At 35.7% G+C, this 19,540-nt stretch overlaps 1 protein-coding gene across 5 annotated transcripts in view; it reads left to right on the top strand.

Moving 5' to 3' along the window:
- The window catches only part of LOC131068778 (probable LRR receptor-like serine/threonine-protein kinase At1g56130), a 55,002-nt gene that overhangs the window by 25,451 nt on the left and 10,011 nt on the right, over positions 1-19,540 (top strand). For 4 of the 5 annotated variants that reach the window (XM_058004050.2, XM_058004054.2, XM_058004053.2 and 1 more), the window contains 10 exons: positions 7,871-7,942; positions 8,059-8,130; positions 9,214-9,285; positions 9,431-9,502; positions 9,595-9,666; positions 10,591-10,662; positions 10,814-10,879; positions 17,665-17,730; positions 17,990-18,034; positions 18,326-18,390. In XM_058004050.2, coding sequence (XP_057860033.2) covers positions 7,871-7,942; positions 8,059-8,130; positions 9,214-9,285; positions 9,431-9,502; positions 9,595-9,666; positions 10,591-10,662; positions 10,814-10,879; positions 17,665-17,730; positions 17,990-18,034; positions 18,326-18,390 — 674 coding nt within the window. The remainder of the gene's footprint in view (positions 1-7,870; positions 7,943-8,058; positions 8,131-9,213; positions 9,286-9,430; positions 9,503-9,594; positions 9,667-10,590; positions 10,663-10,813; positions 10,880-17,664; positions 17,731-17,989; positions 18,035-18,325; positions 18,391-19,540) is intronic. The other variant, XM_058004055.2, reaches the window with a different exon arrangement.

Below are 19,540 nucleotides of genomic sequence, written 5' to 3'. Positions count from 1 at the left end.
AATTATTACAGGGTATGGGATCCCTATGTAGTTGACGAGTGACAGGGGTGGACATTTTGTGAACCACGTTATTAAACTCCTCACTACAGAATTTAAGATTTTCCATTCACTGTCTAGCCCCTATTACCCGTGAGCCAATGGGCAGGCCGAGGCTACCAACAAGATTCTCGTGGGCGTAATCTACAAGTCGTGTGGTGTCGAGGGAGAAGACTGGGAAGAAAAATTACCTTCGGTCTTGTGGGCCTACCGCACAACCTACAAGGTGACCATCGGCCAGACTCTGTTCCAACTCATGTAAGGGCAGGAAGCTGTCGTGCTAGCGGAATTCATGGTGCCAAGCCTTTGCATTGCAGTGGAGAATAGACTCGGGGATATGGAGAGCTTGAGGGAGAGATTGTATGCCTTGAGCAAGCTGGACGAAAAAAGAATGATGGCACAATGGGCCATAGAGGCAGCCCCGCAAAGACGGAAGGTCTGGCACGACAAGCATCTTAGGCGAATGAAGTTTACTCTGGGGCAATTAGTGTTGAAATTCAATGGGAGGAACAAAATCAAACCTGGAAAATTTAAAGTACGATGGTTAGGCCCCTTCAAGGTACACGAGGTCAATGCCAACGGGGCAATTAAGTTGTGGACGCTCGACGGGAAGGAGATGCCAGACGTCGTCAATGGGTCGAAATTAAAACAGTATCACAAACAGAGACAGGCGACCGATCCCGAATCCTCTCGAAGAAATAATCATTAAAAAACAAAACAAAAAAAAACAAAACAATGAAGTCATCCAGTGACAAAGTGAATCAAGCATGGAGAAAGAACACAACGAAGAGAAGGATTTCCCTCTTGAAGAAATGGTACTACCCCAAGCATGTGATAAGGTTGAAGTTTGTTGGCCAAGGACACAAAGACTATCAAGGGTGCAAGTTCTTCTTCCAGTTCAAGATGCTATTCCCAAACCTGAGTACTTCAATCATAGAGTGTCTTATAATAGCATGAAGATCAAAAAGAGGATGATGTAAATAAAGTTGTGTCTCTGGACACTTAGTTTCAATTATGCATTTGTAATTTCATTTTGACAAATTACATGTAATGTCAGAAATTGTAATTGCAGTAGATCATATCACTTGCAAAGTTGTAACTATTAGTTTTAGATCAGATTGAAAGCAATAAGCAGAGATAACACAATAAACACTCAGAACACAAGAGTACCCTGGGAAAACCTCCCTCTTGGAGGTGAAAAACCTAGCAACTAATCTTAGTTTGTATTGGACAAAAAATCAATATGAGTCTTTCCAATTTGCTTCAACACTTGAAGCAATAAGAATAGCAGCATATACGAACTAGGGCATGCACAACAGTGTGATGAATCTGAACTAGGGCATACACAACAATATGAGGAACTTATCTGCAATATACTTGCCTGAAGATGATTTGCTATCAAAGAAGACTATTTGCTGCTAATCATAGGACCATTCGCTGATCAATGAGTCAATTCGCTGCCCATGAATGAAATTTGCTGCTCCAGAATTGGTTCGCTGTTCTTGGAGATGAATTCGCTGCCTTAGAGATAAATTCGCTGATCAGAAGAAGAGTTCGCTACTCTGTTGAAGGTGCTTGATTGCTGAGTGAATGTCTGTTCTGAATGTATGAATGAACCTTGTATTTATATGTGCCTAGACCTTATTGGATACCTCAGGTTGGCCTTGCAAAGATGACCATTAATAATAATATAGTTCTCTAAACTTGGTGCCCAATATAGGGTCAGCCCTATTACATTTGCAGTTACAATGTTCAACATAGGGTTAGCCCTATTCACAAGTTACATCGCCCATTATAGGGCCAGACCAAATTACAAGTTATATTTAATTTGCACATTTAATATGACTAAGGCCGATAGGCCAATTAGTCACCCACAAGTGCTAGGTCGACCTTAGAAGGAATTCGACTTAGCTACAAACATCAACTCTCCCTCTTAACTAGGGAGGAATCCTTAATATCTGAGTCACATAGTGACATCCACCATGGCTACTCCCAGAGGGTGGATCCATCATGGCTACACCCATGAATGGAAAAACAAATGAACACTAGTGCCCATCACATAATCCTCAATGTGATGTCGTCATCTCATTATGAGGTTCACTATCTACTCCCATAGGGTGAATAAACACAAGTGCTAAGTCATGGAGTCTCTCACATGACATCTACCATGGCTACTCCTAGAGGATGGATCCACCATACCTACTTGCAGAGGGTGGAACAAGGGCTTTCACCTCAAACTTCTCTTGCAGAGAAGAATGCACTAACAAGGGCTTGCACCTCAAACTTCTCTCGTAGAGAAGAATGCATTACCAAGGGCTTTCACCTCAAACTTCTCTCGCACAGAAGAATGCATTAGCAAGGGCTTGCACCTCAAACTTCTCTCGCAGAGAAGAAAACATTAACCAAATCTTCAAGACGACGAGGCTCCTTCTGAACTTGAAATGTTGGGCTCCCTCTGAAGCGATATCAACCTTCTGGCCTCCTTGTCCAAGGTTGCCCCTGATGAATTGTCAGACTTCCTCTGAATGTTGATTCTTCCTCTTCAAAGAAATGTCTTCAGCCACCAACTCAGTCTCATGGCAGCAAGCATCAAGTTCTTCCTTCCTTAAGTGCAATCTCTTATGCTTCTTGGTCTGTCTTGAAAGCATTTCAAAGAGATTAATAATAGTTCATCTAATGAAGCATACATGATTCATCATTACCAAAGTTATTGCATGAATTTATACTCTACATAAAATTCATGATCATTAATTAAAGGTACAAACAACAAAGAAACACTTTATCTCTTTATTGTTGGTACACCATTGTGCTAGACCTATAGCTATGACTTGTCTTTTCCACCTTCAATGTTGCCATCCCATGCAACCAACCTCATATATTCTAGATCAAACACAATTTCACAAGGAATAGGGATGGATGCATCTACAACACTTTCTCTCATCTCATAACCGACCTTACAAATCTACTGTTTGTTAGCTTCTCTGCAAAAAACAACCAGCATATCATGGGCACCCCCGAGCTTATGCTTTCAATTGTTGAGTTCCATCCACTCACTCCTTCGTTTTCTCCACAAACTCATTAGGCAACACCCATCAACTGACTTGAAGTGCAATGTCCTTCTTGACGAGAGCTCGCCTTGCTCCAGCCATCTTTCACACGAAATTGGTGAAATAAGCTTTGTTTCAGATTTGCGACTTGTTCTTAAAGCAAAATGATATATCAATGTTTCTGCACTTGATCAAATAACCTCTAAAGATGAATGAGCCTTGAATACCAGCCTCTAATGTTTGTCAAATCGCTGAGGTAGATTTGATAACCTCCCTCTAATTCGATTTTATACCAGCGCCTTCACTGCTGTGTCAAAATCAACGCCTCATGCTATGATGTTGAATGGTCAAAGGTAACAATATTTATATGACTGTTCTTTGAAATGATTTCCCTGTGATGCAACCTTTCAATATCGACTTAGAAACAAATCGATTAATTGGCATCAATAACCAAATCGCCTATAAGGTTGAGTTGCTGATTAAAATCTAGTCTCTTCGCTGTGGACAAGGGATGAATTTGCTGGCTCTAAACAAGATCACTAAGTGTCAAAATTACAGTTGATTTCAGTCACTTATTTACCACTGAATATCGCCTTATAATCTGATCAAGATCTTCTTAACCTGGCTCTGATACCATGTTAGTTTTAGATCAGATTGAAAGCAATAAGCAGAGATAACACAATAAACACTCAGAACACAAGGGTACCCTTGGAAAACCTCCCTCTTGGAGGTGAAAAACCCAACAACTAATCTTAGTTTGTATTGGACAAAAAATCAATATGAGTCTTTACAATTTGCTTCAACACTTGAAGCAATAAGAATAGCAGCATATACGAACTAGGGCATGCACAACAGTGTGATGAATCTGAACTAGGGCATACACAGCAGTATGAGGAACTTATCTGCAATATACTTGCCTGAAGATGATTTGCTATCAAAGAAGACTATTCGCTGCTAATCATAGGACCATTCGCTGATCAATGAGTCAATTTGCTGCCCATGAATAAAATTTGCTGCTCCATAATTGGTTCGTTGTTCTTGGAGATGAATTCGCTGCCTTAGAGATAAATTCGCTGATTAGAAGAAGAGTTCGCTACTCTGCTGAAGGTGCTTGATTGCAGAGTGAATGTTTGTTCTAAATGTATGAATGAACCTTGTATTTATATGTGCCTAGACCTTATTGGATACCTCAGGTCGGCCTTGCAAAGATGACAATTAATAATAATATAGTGCTCTAAACTTGGCGCCCAATATAGGGTCAACCCTATTACATTTGCAAGTTACAAAGCTCAACATAGGGTTAGCCCTATTCACAAATTACATCGCCCATTATAGGGCCAGACCAAATTACAAGTTATATTTAATTTGCACATTTAATGTGACTAAGGCCGTAGGCCAATTAGTCACCCACAAGTGCTAGGTCGGCCCTAGAAGGAATCCGACCTAGCTACAAACATCAACAGTAACTTGTAATTACATGTAATCACATTGCAAGTCGAAATGCAATAGGACTTGCAATGTTGAATAAGTCATAGTTAGTTAGTTAGTTGTGGAATAAGTCTCAGTTGGCTAGACTTCTCCCACATTTTGCTCTCAGCCTCTCTCCCATATATAGATGAGGGCGCTCTTTGTAATGATCATCTTTTGGCAATGCAACAAAATTTGGCCAGTTTGTGTGTGCACTCTAAGACTTTGAGCTTAGATGTAAATCAAATTGTTTTCAATAAAAGAGGCAAGTTGTGTTGAGACTTTGTGCCAATTCAAGTTGTTATGTGACGACATTTTCTGGAATTGATTGTGTTTTTTTTCTATTGTTCAAGAGGGATTTAAATTCAATCCTGTAGAGAGTTACAGGTTTGGTTTTCAGACTTGGTCTTGCAAACTTTGAGCTGCTTATCACATTTGAAGCTAGTGTAGAAAGCTCAAGTAAGGAGATAACTTGTAGACTTTGTGCTGCTTTTATTGTTAAGACTTGTGCATGTAAGGTGAAGTGCATCATATAGACAAACTTTGAGCTGCTGTGTGTTGTACACTGTTATCGTTTTGAGAAGGTTGATAGGACAGTACAAGTGCTGAAGACTTTGTGCTTTCATTTCTATTTTCCCGTCACGGGGAAGTGATGGAAGTCTTTGTGCTTTCATGAAAACTTTTCTTCCCTTTATGCTCTAAAAATTCTACAAAAAGTTTCATTTCTGTATTTATCATTGTTGCTGTACCTTCTTTTTTTAAATAAGAGAAAGAATATCGTCTGTTCTAAAGAAAGAGAATAAGATGTTATCCCACCCAAATTAGATTAGTGTTAGTAGTAGTAGAGGGGGAGCCTTCCCTAAATTAGGAGAGTTTTATACTCACACACTGTGGCTGAAACCACAATTTTGTACATCTTCCCGGGTGTACAAAATTTTCAACCAGCACAAACCACCATAAATAAATCAAAACACAATGATTATAGGAAGAATAAATTAAAATTCTTGGAGTAAATAATATACAATAATATCTTCTCCTCCTCTACCTTTGAATTTTCTAATGAAATCTATTCTAATGAATACTTTTCTATTTCTTCTGCCCTTTTTTTTGGATTTCTCAGTTATCCTCGGTCTCTTGAAAAAGAACACACATCTTATGAAAGAAGTGAGAGCCCTTTTCTTTCAACTTATTTTCCTTGTATGATGACTCTTGAGATTCTTCTCAAGTACTTTATAGTTATATGCTTCTCTGGAAGATAACAAGAAAGAGTAGATCATATATCTGTTGCCATAAACTTATCAGCAGTAGCAACCTTCCAGCAAGGGAAGATCAAGCTTGTTCCAGATTATTAGCTTATTCTAAAAAACTTACAATATCCAATAACATTGTTCAGCCATATTGAGGAAAGTCCTGAAAGGAGTGATCAAATAACTGATAATTTCATTTGGTTTTATGAGCTTCCATCTTGGGTTTGGCCATGGAGGTAGGTCATTTTTCCCATCGAGCAAGACTTCTATTTTTATTCAGTCATAATGGCTCAAACAATTTGATCAAAAGTATTGAAACGTGTATTGTATTTTAAAATTGATTGTTGGGTAAGATCACAGATTAAAGCCAAGTCATCAGCAAAGGGAGTTGACTACCACTTGGCAAATGGTTTCCTCTTTGCCCCTAAATTCTGACTGCTCCAATAAATACTGAAGAGAATCAATGGTGATAGCATAGATTTAGAAAACTAATGGACATTTCAATTTGATGGAACACTGTAAATAAATAGGATTAGTCATTCATTGACTAGCTTGTGCATACCTCCCATTTTGATTGATTCATGACACATATTTAAATAGGGTAATCCAACACTAGAGCACGTCTTTTTACGAAAATTCATAGGAAGATCACCAGGGCATAAAGACTTGTTAGTTGTTATTCTTCATGTCTTTCAAAGATGCTTCCAACCATTCATGCTCCGCCTCTCTAGATAAAAACACTTCTCATATCATTCCCACCTTACAAAGAACTTGCTTGATGAGATCCATGGTGTTGCATAAAGGGTCAGTATTCATTTGACATAAGCCTAAAAAATTTCTAGAAATGAAGTTCATACTTTGAGAAATTACCATTATAATCTCAAAGACAAGGATTCATTGGGCTTTAAGCTTTTTCTTTAGATATTGGAGTTAAAATTAGAGGGTACATCGCATTATGAATCAATTAAAGGTGCACCCTTATTTAGGCTTCTCTTGCCTTGAACTTGAATTTCCATAGTAAAGATTCTAAGTCACCTGTTGATCCCTGCCTTTTAGCATAAAAAGGATCTAACTTTGTCTGATTTTTGAACCCGAGACCAATTTTTTTTTTCTCCATTTCTGTTGTCTAACAATCGTTCAGTCCTAGCCTCAAAGAAACTTGGTAGTGTGCTGAATAACTGCCTTCTATAAAACAATCTCTCTTTATCACTCATTGTAGGACCCGAAGACCAGATTCTAGCAATAGACCTCAACGAGTCTTGATTCAAGGATGGATGCATTTAACTCCTAAGAATAATACTTTCCTACCTCATCATCATAACCGATTAGCAATTGGGTGGAAGAAGGATAATGGTTAGGATGAACAGAGGAAGAGTCCATGAGAATTAAGTTCTAAATATTAAAACTTCTTATTCTCAAAAAGCTTTGGCTATCACTTATCTTCAGTTCAATAATACTATGGATGTGGGGATGATGATACAGAGGAAGGAGAATTTTTTCATTTGGCTCACAGATATTTTTTAAATCTACATAATTTATAAAATTCATGTCCAAGTGGAAGGTGGGAAACAAGGTTGGATGTCAGATGTTTTTACTAGTCTACATTTATTTTTGACTATTAAGTTATAGAGCACACGTGTGGAAGTTTATTTTGGCTATTGCCATACTGTGCACAGTTATGCAGGAAATTCCTCAGTTTTTGTATGTTATGCAATATGCATAGTGCAGGCTTATGCCATCTTAGGAAGTCATGGCTTGTAAGACAGGTATATCATAACTTGATTGTAGAAATAATCAAATTAATGTTGATATGGATTATATTATTTTCTGATGAAATTATTTTTTAAAATGTAGTCATTACAATTTAACTAGGAGATCCCTTACTATACAAATGTGTGATCAAGGTTGGATCTCAATGCATGACAACCTTTCCCCACTTATAATTTTTAAGGAAAACTATATTTTATCATTCACCCCTACAATTTGTTTACCATATTAAAGCAGGTTTTTTATGATCATGTGGTAGATGTTGTTCGATTATGAGAATAATCATTATTCTTGTTGACTAAACAGGTATATTGATAGTGCTGGAATATCTGGAGAGATTCCAAGCACTTTCAGAAATCTAAAGAAATTGAAGACAGTGTGAGATTCTGCTATAAATCTTCACAGCCTGTGTTCTTTATGTTAGACTTACAGAATTCATAATATGTTCCACCCGTTGGGAGGGTAGACATCCTTATTTTTGTTTTCGCTTGCAGATGGGCATCTGATAATCTACTTTCAGGTGCAATACCTGATTTCATTGGAAACTGGACTGATCTTACTGAATTGTAAGATACTTTTTTCTGCACAATTTAGAATTTATCGTTTTAAGTTGACATCAAGCATTTGGAAATCACTCAAATGTGTCAGTTCAGTATACGCTCTTTGGTAGATACCTTTATTTAATAAATGTATGCATGTGCAAATGTGTGTGTTCACAGTAGTCCGGTTTTAATCACTATATCCCATCAAATTGACCTTGTGGCCTTTGTTGCAACAGTAGGGAAGTTATAGCCCTGATGTTGCGAGATAAATTTGCTGTTGTATGATACATATATAAATGACACACACAGAAAAACAAAGAGAAAGGTGTAAATATGCATCTGTTTGTGTGTGATTGTGACACTAGTTTCTTGATGTGACAACATCAGCATTTGTTTATAGATAGTAGAGTTCTCATTGAATTATTTTTTGTGCATTAACCATGAACCTTGTTCTCTGCTGCACATGCAACTAAGCAATCCCTGTAATGTAAAATTGACAGAGGGTGCCAAAAACTCTAAAATACCATTTTTTTGATCAATCTGCGCTTATGCCACACCCTGAACACATATTGTTCTTAATATAACTTATATACTACAAATTACAAGCATACCTTATGACTGTTTGAAGGCAAGGTTTCTTGGTGTAGGAACTTTAAATTTATTTACTTCTAACGTTGATTAGGAGAATATTGTTACAGAAGTATTAGCAATTCAAAATGTTGGTTTGTTAGTACACCTAACATTTCATCTGCATCTTGTGACAACTTAACTAAAATTTTTATTGCCTATATAACTTAGAAGTTAGAACTTTTAGTTTATTGGAGAACTAGGTTGTGGATTGATTTCCTCAGTGATTTCCTGTCATTGAGGTAGCAATATTACTGAATGAGAAAACTGCATTCTTATATTATAGTAAGGACTGCATTTTGAAATAAAGGCTTCCTACAATAGGACATAGAAGAAACAATTCTCACCTCCATTTATGGATTTTTCACCAAGATATATCATTAGTGTTGAATTTTTTTCTTCTTTTGCCTACCATTTTGATGTCCAGTCTTTTTCTATTCTATAGATTTGGGTATATATGTTGACCAATTAGTTATGCAGGAGGCTTCAGGGAACTGCTCTCGAGGGTCCAATTCCTTCAAGCTTCTCCAACTTAACCTCTTTGAAAACTCTGTATGTGTTGATTTATTGTAATTTTGGTGTTTGTGCTCATCCTGTTTTTGTTTACTTGATATTCAAATTTAAAAAAGTAAAAAAAAAAAAAATTGGACTTATACCTCCTTTTCTAAAGCCATTTCGTGTATTTTTATTCAAGCAGAAGAATAAGTGATTTAACTTCAAGTGTCACATCATTGACATTCTTACAAGGCTTGAAGAATTTAACTCAACTGTAAGTAAAATAACTTGCACTGAAACGGAAATTCATCTATTGTTTTTATTTGTTTATTACAAGCAGTTACTAACATGTTGTGTGTTGTGCAGAGTCTTGAGAAACAACCAGATTTCTGGCATAATCCCTTCATATGTTACGGAATTAAGTAAACTGCAGCACTTGTAAGCTAATGTTTCATTATGCGACATTGTTTGATTTGTTCCTTTTTATCCTTCACTTATCATGCCCATTTTTGTTCATTGATAAATCAGGAAGTGAAGATACAGTAACTGTAGATTCATTACATTCACAATAACAATTAGACTGATTTCTTTCAGTAAACCTGATGTAGGGAGAAAATTATTACACTACTCAGCTACCTATTAAGTAAATCACGGAGACAGACTATCTTATGCTATAAGCTAAGTTGTTGGTTCTGGTATGGGTATAGGGTTCTGGTATGCTGGTATGGCAAAATTTTTCCTTGGGTATGGTATGTTTGGGATTGGCTGTATTATATATAAATAATGTGTATATATATACACACACACACACACATACATACAATGCATATATATATACACGTGTGTGTGTTGTGTGTGTGTGTGTGTGTGTGTAGGCACAACAATGCTGAAGGTTTTCCCAATAGGATAGCAAGCTAAGTGGGCTTTATCTTGGGGGAAACTCCATGGTTAAGCGCACTTGAGTCGAAGTAGTATTGGGATGGTAACCTCTCAACAGTCTTGATGCTTCACCTTTATGAACATCATTTAGATGCAATCAATGGAAGTGGACTATTCATGCTCATGAGAAGGGTTCTTGTTAGACACTGCTCATGTAATATGGGTCAATGACATTGACTCAAAAATTTAGACAGTTAAATCTTAATTAACCATCACTTTATTGACTGAAAATTCACAAGGTCATCATAGAAATAATTATAGGGATTGAAATTGTGGTATTCAATAAGCTATAGTGTTATGCAAAGCTTCAAGGGCTATGTGTATGAAAAAATGCAGAGTCTAATTTATGATAAACGTTTGATGTGTATAGTGAATGATCTAATTTGTCTATATCTACTTATGCTGAACTATTTTCTTTGTCAGGGATTTGAGTTTTAATAATTTCACAGGAGAGTTCCCTACTTCACTTCAAAATTTGAGCTCTTTGATATTCTTGTGAGTTTCCTTAAAAAAACTATATTTGTTTGAATCATAGGTATATTCATAAGGATTTGCATTCTAAAATTATCTTACTAAATTCGTTATAATAGTTGATAATATAGCCTGTTTGAATACAACTCATATTTCAGTGTTTCACCAATTGCAGGTTTCTTGGAAATAATAATCTGTCTGGGAAGCTTCCTTCCCAAATGAGTTCATCCATTAAATACATGTAAGCTCTCTCTCTCTCTTTATATATACATATATAGACATATATACTTACAAACACAAATACACAAAGATATGCCCATGTATTGACTAATGTACATCTCAAGATGCTTGCACATAAATAAAATTTAACATGAATTTGGAATGCCAAGTTGCTACCATAAGAAGGTCAATAATGGCATTCTAGGAAAAGTACCATAGGCATATTTATAATGTCACATCTTCAGTGGGAGGGGAAAGGAGATTGGTCTAATGGTTGGTAACTACACAAATTACAATTTGGGGATATAAAGTGTGCACCCAAAACGACATGGTTGAATATAACCAAGAAACCTGACCTAACTACTAATAGAGTTTAGTTTAAATTAGTCCATTATAGTGTCCCCTTCCTCATTGTAGGAGAAATCTACTCTAATTTTCCAGCCTTTGAAGACCACTTTTTTTTGCAAGGTGAAAATATTAAATGCCTGAAAACATAACCAAAAAGTTAGTTTGGCACAAAAGCTCTACACACTGATATAAAATAATATTGTAGATAGCCAAAATATTTTTTAAAACCAAACAAAATAATTCTCAAGGTTTGGCTATTAATACCCAAAGCATACAAATTACATGCTGCTCCAAAAAGATACAAGAATCAAACATACTAAAAAGAGGATTTTAATATGGAAGCTAGAAAACATTTTGGATTGGAAATATTTTTTCTTTTTTTCCCTTCAGTCCATATCCAATTCTTGTTAATGCAAAATTATTTCTTTTTTTCCCAAACACCAAGAGGTATATTTTCAGTGATTGAACAAGGAGGGTATTCATCAGATTGTGTATAGGTGAAGAAAAAGTTTAGCTGCAAAACTGCATAAATTATTTCCTTCATAGACTTCCTTTAAAATATAATTATTTTAAGCATGATGCATTTATATATAAAGCCAATGGTATTGAATTGTAAAGGGAATCTTAGATCAAACCTGTTGAATTGTCTGCAATTTTCTCCATCAAATCTGGGAACATTTGCTGCAAGAAATTAAATCTCATGTCTGTATGTATCTTCAGATTTCAAAAAATCATTCTTTACCTGAACTTCCATTTGAATCTACACTTCTTCCAACATTCCCACACAGGGCAATTATCAGACTTTATACATTAGGGTACCACTTGGCACAATTAAGCAGTCACTAGCCCTTGTTATGTGTCACTTTCTAGTTTCTCCTGATGCTATGGTGTCATTTTTCTGATTTCCTTCAACATGATTTTCCTTTTTTGGACAAGTGGGTTCACACCTTGACAATCTCTGCAGCCTTCTTTTCTTGGAGTAGAAACAATTTTCTTGGCTTGACATCCTTAGGTATCATTTCCAATGAATATGTCAGACACACTACTTCCTACTTAATCTTAGAAGTTAGAAACAAATACTTCAGACTATCTTCACTCCTGGACTTCCAACCAAATTTTTTAAAATCTGCACTCACTCAAATCCTTGCAGTCTTCCCTCACTTTTCCAAATTCCAAAAGCCCCAATATGTAATTCAGACTGAAAGAGTTATATGTTGAATTCAGCATCTTGGCATTTATTCAATTAGCAACTTGTGACCAAAGAAATGGGACTCGGACTTGGCGAGGCCAACTCGACTTGGGACTCGGACTCAGGAGTCAAAAATTGGCTCAGACTCGGCTGGACTCAGCAAAGTGAAAAACTCAAGAAATTTAGAGATTTTTAAAGATTTAAAACTTGTTTCATGCACCCTTTATTAAATACACCTTAAAGACACAATAACATCATCAAATAGAAGCTAATTTGATTACATACACAAGTATACGTCAATCACATAAGCAAAAACGCAAATTGTAGTTGAAGGAAATAACAAACATAGATATATAAATATTGTCAAATGTATACAATATTACAAAACTCATGGAATAAAAAATCCATGTCATCATATGATCAAATGGGATGCAAACTCTTCCTTTCCAACTCTTGATGCACCAAATGAAAGTATATGTTGTTATATGTAGTTGGAGCCTAATCAGACTTGGAGGTTAAAAATTCCCTACTTTTATCAGCGCAATTTCCCCCCTAATTTTACGACGGGGGTTTGAGGGCAGCGCCCCCAAGTTGGGGTCAAGGGGCAATGCCCCTTGCGAGGTTTAGGGGCAGCGCCCTTGGCGCACTCCCTGTCGCGATATAGGGCGGGGTGGAGGGGCAGCACCCCATGAGGCCAAAAGACTGATTATGTTATATAGGCGTCAGGTGTTATTTTTCTACTGTTTCTCCTCACAACTCACCTTTCTCCTCCTATTTTGCCAAATGAATGAAATGAAGTTCACTTTTAGGGTCAAAGCATAATATAAATTAAAAAAAATCAATTCAAAACATATTAGAAGTATTTTTTATTTTAACTTAAAGTTACATGCCGCCGACCGAGTTTGGGAGTCGGGACTCACCAAACTCAGCGATTTTGGGCAAGTGCGATTTTTTGACCCAGACTCGTTCGAGTCCAAGTCCAAGCCCACTGGACTCGACGAGCATGACTCGACTCGGAAATCGCCCAAACTTGGCGACTTTGGGCGATTCCCGTTTCTTTGGATCTGATTATTACAGCCTTTAGTATTTTTAATCTCCCTTCCTATTCGATCCCTTTCTTGAATGGATGGTGGGCTATATATATCTCCTCAATGGGATGAAGGGTGGTGTCCTTTCCAACAAACATCCTTCTCCCAAGGGTGGCAACCTTTGCCTGAGAATAACCTGTTGGAAACTTAATGAAGTTTGTTAACAAAAAGCGCTGCATTAATTAATAAAATCACTGTGTAGTTGATCTTAATCAATGATAGTTATAATATCATGGGGTCTCTTATTCCTATTATATCCTCTCCATACGTTACATTAGCTTATGTTTTAGCCGCAACATAATACTTAGGAATATATCCTAATTGTTCTTGATTCCACTTTCATCAATTGCTTAACTATGTTCCATATCCATCTTTCTTTGTATGCTGATTGTCAGCAATAAGATAGTCGCTGACTATGTCTTCTTTAAACGATATAGTTAGAGAATGCTGAGTTCGATGATGGATTATATTGTAAGTTTTCTATTGTCGTTTAGAAGAGGTTGTCATAATATATATGCCAGATAATATATATTGTCATTTAGAAGAGGTTGTTTAGAATATTATTAGTAATAAATTTTGATAAATATTAAATAATAATATTTAATAAATAAATAAATAAATATTTAATAATTTTCAAATAATTATTCATTGATAAATATTATTGTAGAGGTGGGAATTTGTTACCTCTAAGATGATGAATCTTAGAGAAAAAACTATTCGTCGCTACCTCACTTAAACTGGTGCTAAGGATGAGCTAGGGGATATGAGATATAGAACTAAGATAATACAAGACAGACAAACCTTCTAGACAGTTCTAGTAGTTCTCCGTGACCAGGACGAACGTGCGGAACTAGGACTCCAGCGCGACGCGCTACCGTCCTGTACGGATAGAAATAGAGAACCGTACAGAGAAGGGACTAACGGTTGTATTGATAAATGAAAGAAGTATGATAATATAAAAATATAGACAACTAGGAAATAAATTGAAATAAGAGAAAAGGGAAGAAAATAGACGAACAATAGGTCCACGCTATGAAGCCTCCAGCTCGATAAATCTTCTCTAATGCAACCTGTACACATGCTAGAAAGGAAAAATGTTTGGCGCTGCTTGGGGACTTGCCTCAGTAAAATCCCTGTTTTGGTGTTTCCACCTCCACAAACAGCTAGATAGATAGATAAATAAAATAAATGCAAGATAAGATAAATGATTTGATGAATCCCAAGATGCTCAAAGATAGGATAAATAGATAGATATTACCAAATGGGCTTGACAAAAGCCAAGTTAGATGCAAAGAGATTACCGTGAGAGATTTAGAGTGCTATAACAAATGAAAGATTGTTATTTGTTATAGCAAGTGCATGAGAATAAGAGCCAAGAGAATCAGAGAGATATTCTAGAGAGAGACCAATGGAGTGTAAGAGAGTCCAAGAGCTAGAGCTAGAGCAAAAAGATTACTTTAAAAAGAGAGAAGAGGAGGGGAAAAGAGGGTCGGCGAGCTGTTTGAAAGATTCAAGGCCGCTTCCATCGACATGTGCAGGTGACAAGTGGAAAGGCACGCTCAAAATCGAAATTTGAACATTAAGATATCGTGGGACTAATGTGCAGTGCACAGACATCCACACGGTGTGCTAGTGTCCAGATGAATCACGCTCAAAAATGACAAGTGGCAAGAGGAACACACAACTAACACGAAACGAAAGCTAAAGGATAGTTGCCGAAAGGTGTCTTGAGCATCTTGAGGGGGAAAAGGTTGATGTAAGGGCTGAAGTGAACCTACTCAAGTGCTAGAGGAATGGACACCAAAGTGGTTACAAAAGATGTAGGTCAAATTACAAAGGGGTATGCAATTTTCGACACTACAATTATATTAATTATTAATAATAATTATTTCATTTATGCTATATATAACGATCAAGGAGGGGACATGACAAATTTACTATCAAGTTTGTGGGAGATATTATTGTTTATATAGAGATTCTGGTGGTTCTTTATCCACTTTCTTCTATTAACTCCTTTTTCTTCTTGAGGTCACCAAATTCAGTCACAAATCTCCTTATGATGGTCCTAGATCTACCAAATTGGTTACTTCTTTCAGTCTACTACAGATGTTGGAGGCATTAACTACCCTTTGGATACTATTGATTCATGTACAAATGGGGACAAATCAATGAGACATTGTTCATCCTTATGATCTACTGCAACTGATGCTCCTTGACACATTGGCCCTCATTCTAATTGTCATGGCTCTATCTCTCTTTGATGTCAACAACCGTCTCACATCCCTCTTCCATGGCATTGATATAAGGGCAATTGCACAAGTGCACATCACCATTTTTTCCTACTACAAGTAGTTTATTCTTTTTGAATGTTATGAGAGGTCATCTATAGAAGCAATTGCCTCCTAGGACCATCTAGCCCAAGCCTTTTAGTGCTAGGCTTTTCTTGATGGGCATTATCAAACTTGGGATTTGCACTCCTACAATGATAGAGTATAACATCATTGGCTCCTCCAACAGGTCACCCAACACTAACACCTAATGCTATTGATTCCTAGCAAGGTCGGTCTTCTTTTTTTTCTATTACTTTGTAGGGTTTTCTATCCACTTATCTATTTATAATTAACTAGTTTGGGGTTACTCTTTTTAGTTTCACCCCTATGTTTCAACTATTGTCACTTTTTCATTCTTTTTTCTTTGTGCTTGAGGCCCTTTTAATCTACTTCTTTGCTAATTTACCTATTGTACGTTCAAGTTTCTTTAGTCTGTTTTTGAACTTCATCAAAACTAATATAATTTTCTATTTTCTAATTTCTATTGAATATCTTATGCATTTTGGTACTATAAATGTATTAATGAAACTTAGTCATCTATATTTTCATATAGAATAGTTGGAAATGACAAATTGACTGGAATTTCAAGTTGGTGAGCTCAAATTCTAAGGGGATGAGCTATGGACATCAACAGATGTGTGCCTACACAATATGTTTCTTTCTTACTGGTTGAGTTTTGTGCTAATCCTCCCAAATCTAGTGGAAGGCAGTGCTATTACTTCTTCAATGTAACACATCTATGCTTTCTCTTGTTTCTATTGTGTGTTTACAAGAAAATAACCAATAATGGCCCTGATATTGAAATTTGCCTAATATGTAGCCTAATTGCATGAATTGTGTTGTTTATGGAAATTGAACATGGAGATTGAAGGTTATTCTCTTAATTAGTCATGTAACTTTGCTAATTAAATCACAATGTGGTTGGATGTCTCTATAATACAATACATGTGTTTAAGCATAGTGATTATCATCAAACTTAGAACAAATCAGAAGGTACAATGTCTGGTAAATTCTAAATAACTAGGGAACATGGAAACAATAGAAATCTTGGAGAATTTATAAAAGAAGGAAAAAAGTACTGAGCCTTGAAGAGTCAATAGAAATATAATTGAGATATAGAGTACATATAACTCTATGGAAGAAATTCTCTTTTCTATGTCCTTGATTAGCAATGATTTCTTATTTAATGAGACACTGATGTTCTTATAGAATTGTTTTAGGTGTACACCTAGAGCTTGTTAAAATCCATGCCATTGGTTCATTTAACTAAATCTTTATTTTTAAACTGTCACCTTTTCTAGGTAAGGGAAATTCTCTTTAGGTTGTCAACTCCTAGTACATGTGTTCAAATCAACATATAAACCTCCACTAGAAGTAACTTGTCGTTGCATGAAAAACAACATAATTTTTTTTTAGAATATATGGCTAGCATAGGATGTGCCAAACAAATTTCATTAGTATACAGGTTATTAACTAATATTGGTAAGAAGCTATTTAATTCCTCTGATAGCAATTGTTTCGTTGAATGAAAGAACTTTATCTTGCATTAGGAGCTCTTCCTTGTGTTTTCAATATATTAAGATCATTCGAGCACCCTTGCTTTCATATTTTATTTTTTCATAGAAGATGTATCTGCTGTTTTCTTTCTATTTGTAATTGTTGATTCTTATGTTTTGAAATTGGATCATTGTGTTAATGCCAATGTACTGAAATATTTTTTGTATTTATAAAGAAATTGGGCTTGTGGGAGCAGAAATCTCAAACTACCTGAGTTACTTTAGTTTGTGAAATCTCACTTTTGAATTTTACTTATAATTTAGACTGACTTTAGTATTGATGTTCTATGTCCCAGAGATCTATCTTACAATCAATTTTCAGGAATTCTTCCAACCTGGTCCAATGACACAACTTTGAAAGTGTAAGTGAAGGAGTGGATAGCTTTATTGAAATCAAGTCATCAGTTGCACTTTTTCAAGCTCTTTAGAGATGGATTTGATAAAACTCTACTATTCTGCCTCCTTTTTTCTAGTTACATCTTTCTTTACTTTTATTTTTTCTTATTTATGCAGCTTCTTTTCTTCAGTAAATGTGTCTATTGTTGGAAACTATATTCAACAAGCTTCTTTGTATCAGTTCCATTTTACAACATATTAAAATTTATGTTTCTCTATATGCAGAAATCTAGTAGGAAATTACTTGGAAATAAATGAGACAAATAATGGGTAAGAATAATCCCCCTTTATTGTCAAATTTTATTAAAGAGTAAAGATGAGGGAAATATTGAGCAAACATTACCGACACGGTAGTTCACATTCTACCACATAAAGGAAAATTGCTATATTATTCTTCTTTAAATTTCATATGGTGGGTTATATTTTGTATGAATCCAATTTTTTTGCAGTTGAAACTTAAGCTTGCATCTGTTTGGTATATTCATAGACATAAATATTTCCTTTAAACTAGCATTAAGAAACACGATACATTCAAGTCAGTGGCAATTTTGTTGACTGCAGACTTGCCTCAAGCACATTGGCTTGCCTCCAACGGACTTTTCCTTGTAATAAAGGAGCTCCACGCTGTAAGTTATTCAAGTTATTTCAAGTTTAGCCAATAGCATTTAGGAGGTAAATAAGACCTTACACCTAGCAGGCGGAGATATTATTTTTCAGAGCTGGTTTAATGTTAACAGTATCAAAATTACTACTGTGAAAGCTAAAGTACTCTAGTAAGGAAAAGACGGTAATATCAGACATTAAACCAGTCTTTGGAGGCCACATGATCAAAGGCCCAAAAGACAAAGAAAACAGAGCAGATATCACAATTCAATGAAAGAAAATACAAGGCCAAAGGGAAAAAGCATTAAAACATAAAACTTCTGATCCCTGGAGAAACAAAACAACTTAAACACAGAAGTTCATTCTTCAACTTTGTTTTGCTCAGTAAATTTGTAAGTACTAACTAAATTGGTAAGCATTTAAACTTGATGATTTTTAATGCAGTAGGAAAGATAGTATCAAGCCTAGTATACTGTTTGCCTTGGCATGTAAAACAAATATGACACAATAAAGAGAAAATGAAAATACATTAAAAAATGTGTATTAATCTCATTTATAAAAGATTTGAATCTATAATCATGTTAAAGCATGTCCGTAGATAGCACATGCTTAAAAAAATATAACTAATTATAAGTCTTAAGCTCTTATTTGAACTAAACGTATCATATTGCTAATTGTATGCCTGTCCGTGCATCTATTTCCAATATCTTAATGGACAGCCTCAATATTTTGTTTCGAAAATATTGAAAAACATTATTTACTTACCCTGTAACCAAACATACTAAAGATTCAAGAATAAGAATAACTAGTTCTTGAATTCCTGGTGGAAAGGTATTTATTTGCCGATGAAGTTGATGGGTACTACTACTAACTCCATCTTACTGCTAAGATCTCCTTGATGCTCCATTCGATTTTCTATAATCTTTCTCATTAGAAATAAACCCAGCTTGGCCAGGGCTGTTGTTATACCTAAGAAACTTATTTTAGCAACGTTTTCATTCCAATTTGTAGAAGCAAACCTAAAATTTTTTTCCGCTACCTTTCTAGAGTGTGCTTGTTAGATCCATCTTCCACACTTTCTCACAACAACCATTATTGTGAACACAAAAGATACAAAACAAATTCCCAAGCCATGCAAGACTTCTTTACCTTCTTTTTTTCCCTTCTCAAAAG

Source organism: Cryptomeria japonica, chromosome 11 (assembly GCF_030272615.1).
Source record: "Cryptomeria japonica chromosome 11, Sugi_1.0, whole genome shotgun sequence".
In the NCBI taxonomy this organism is placed as follows: Eukaryota; Viridiplantae; Streptophyta; class Pinopsida; order Cupressales; family Cupressaceae; genus Cryptomeria; species Cryptomeria japonica.
This window is presented reverse-complemented; position numbering and strand designations above follow the sequence as displayed.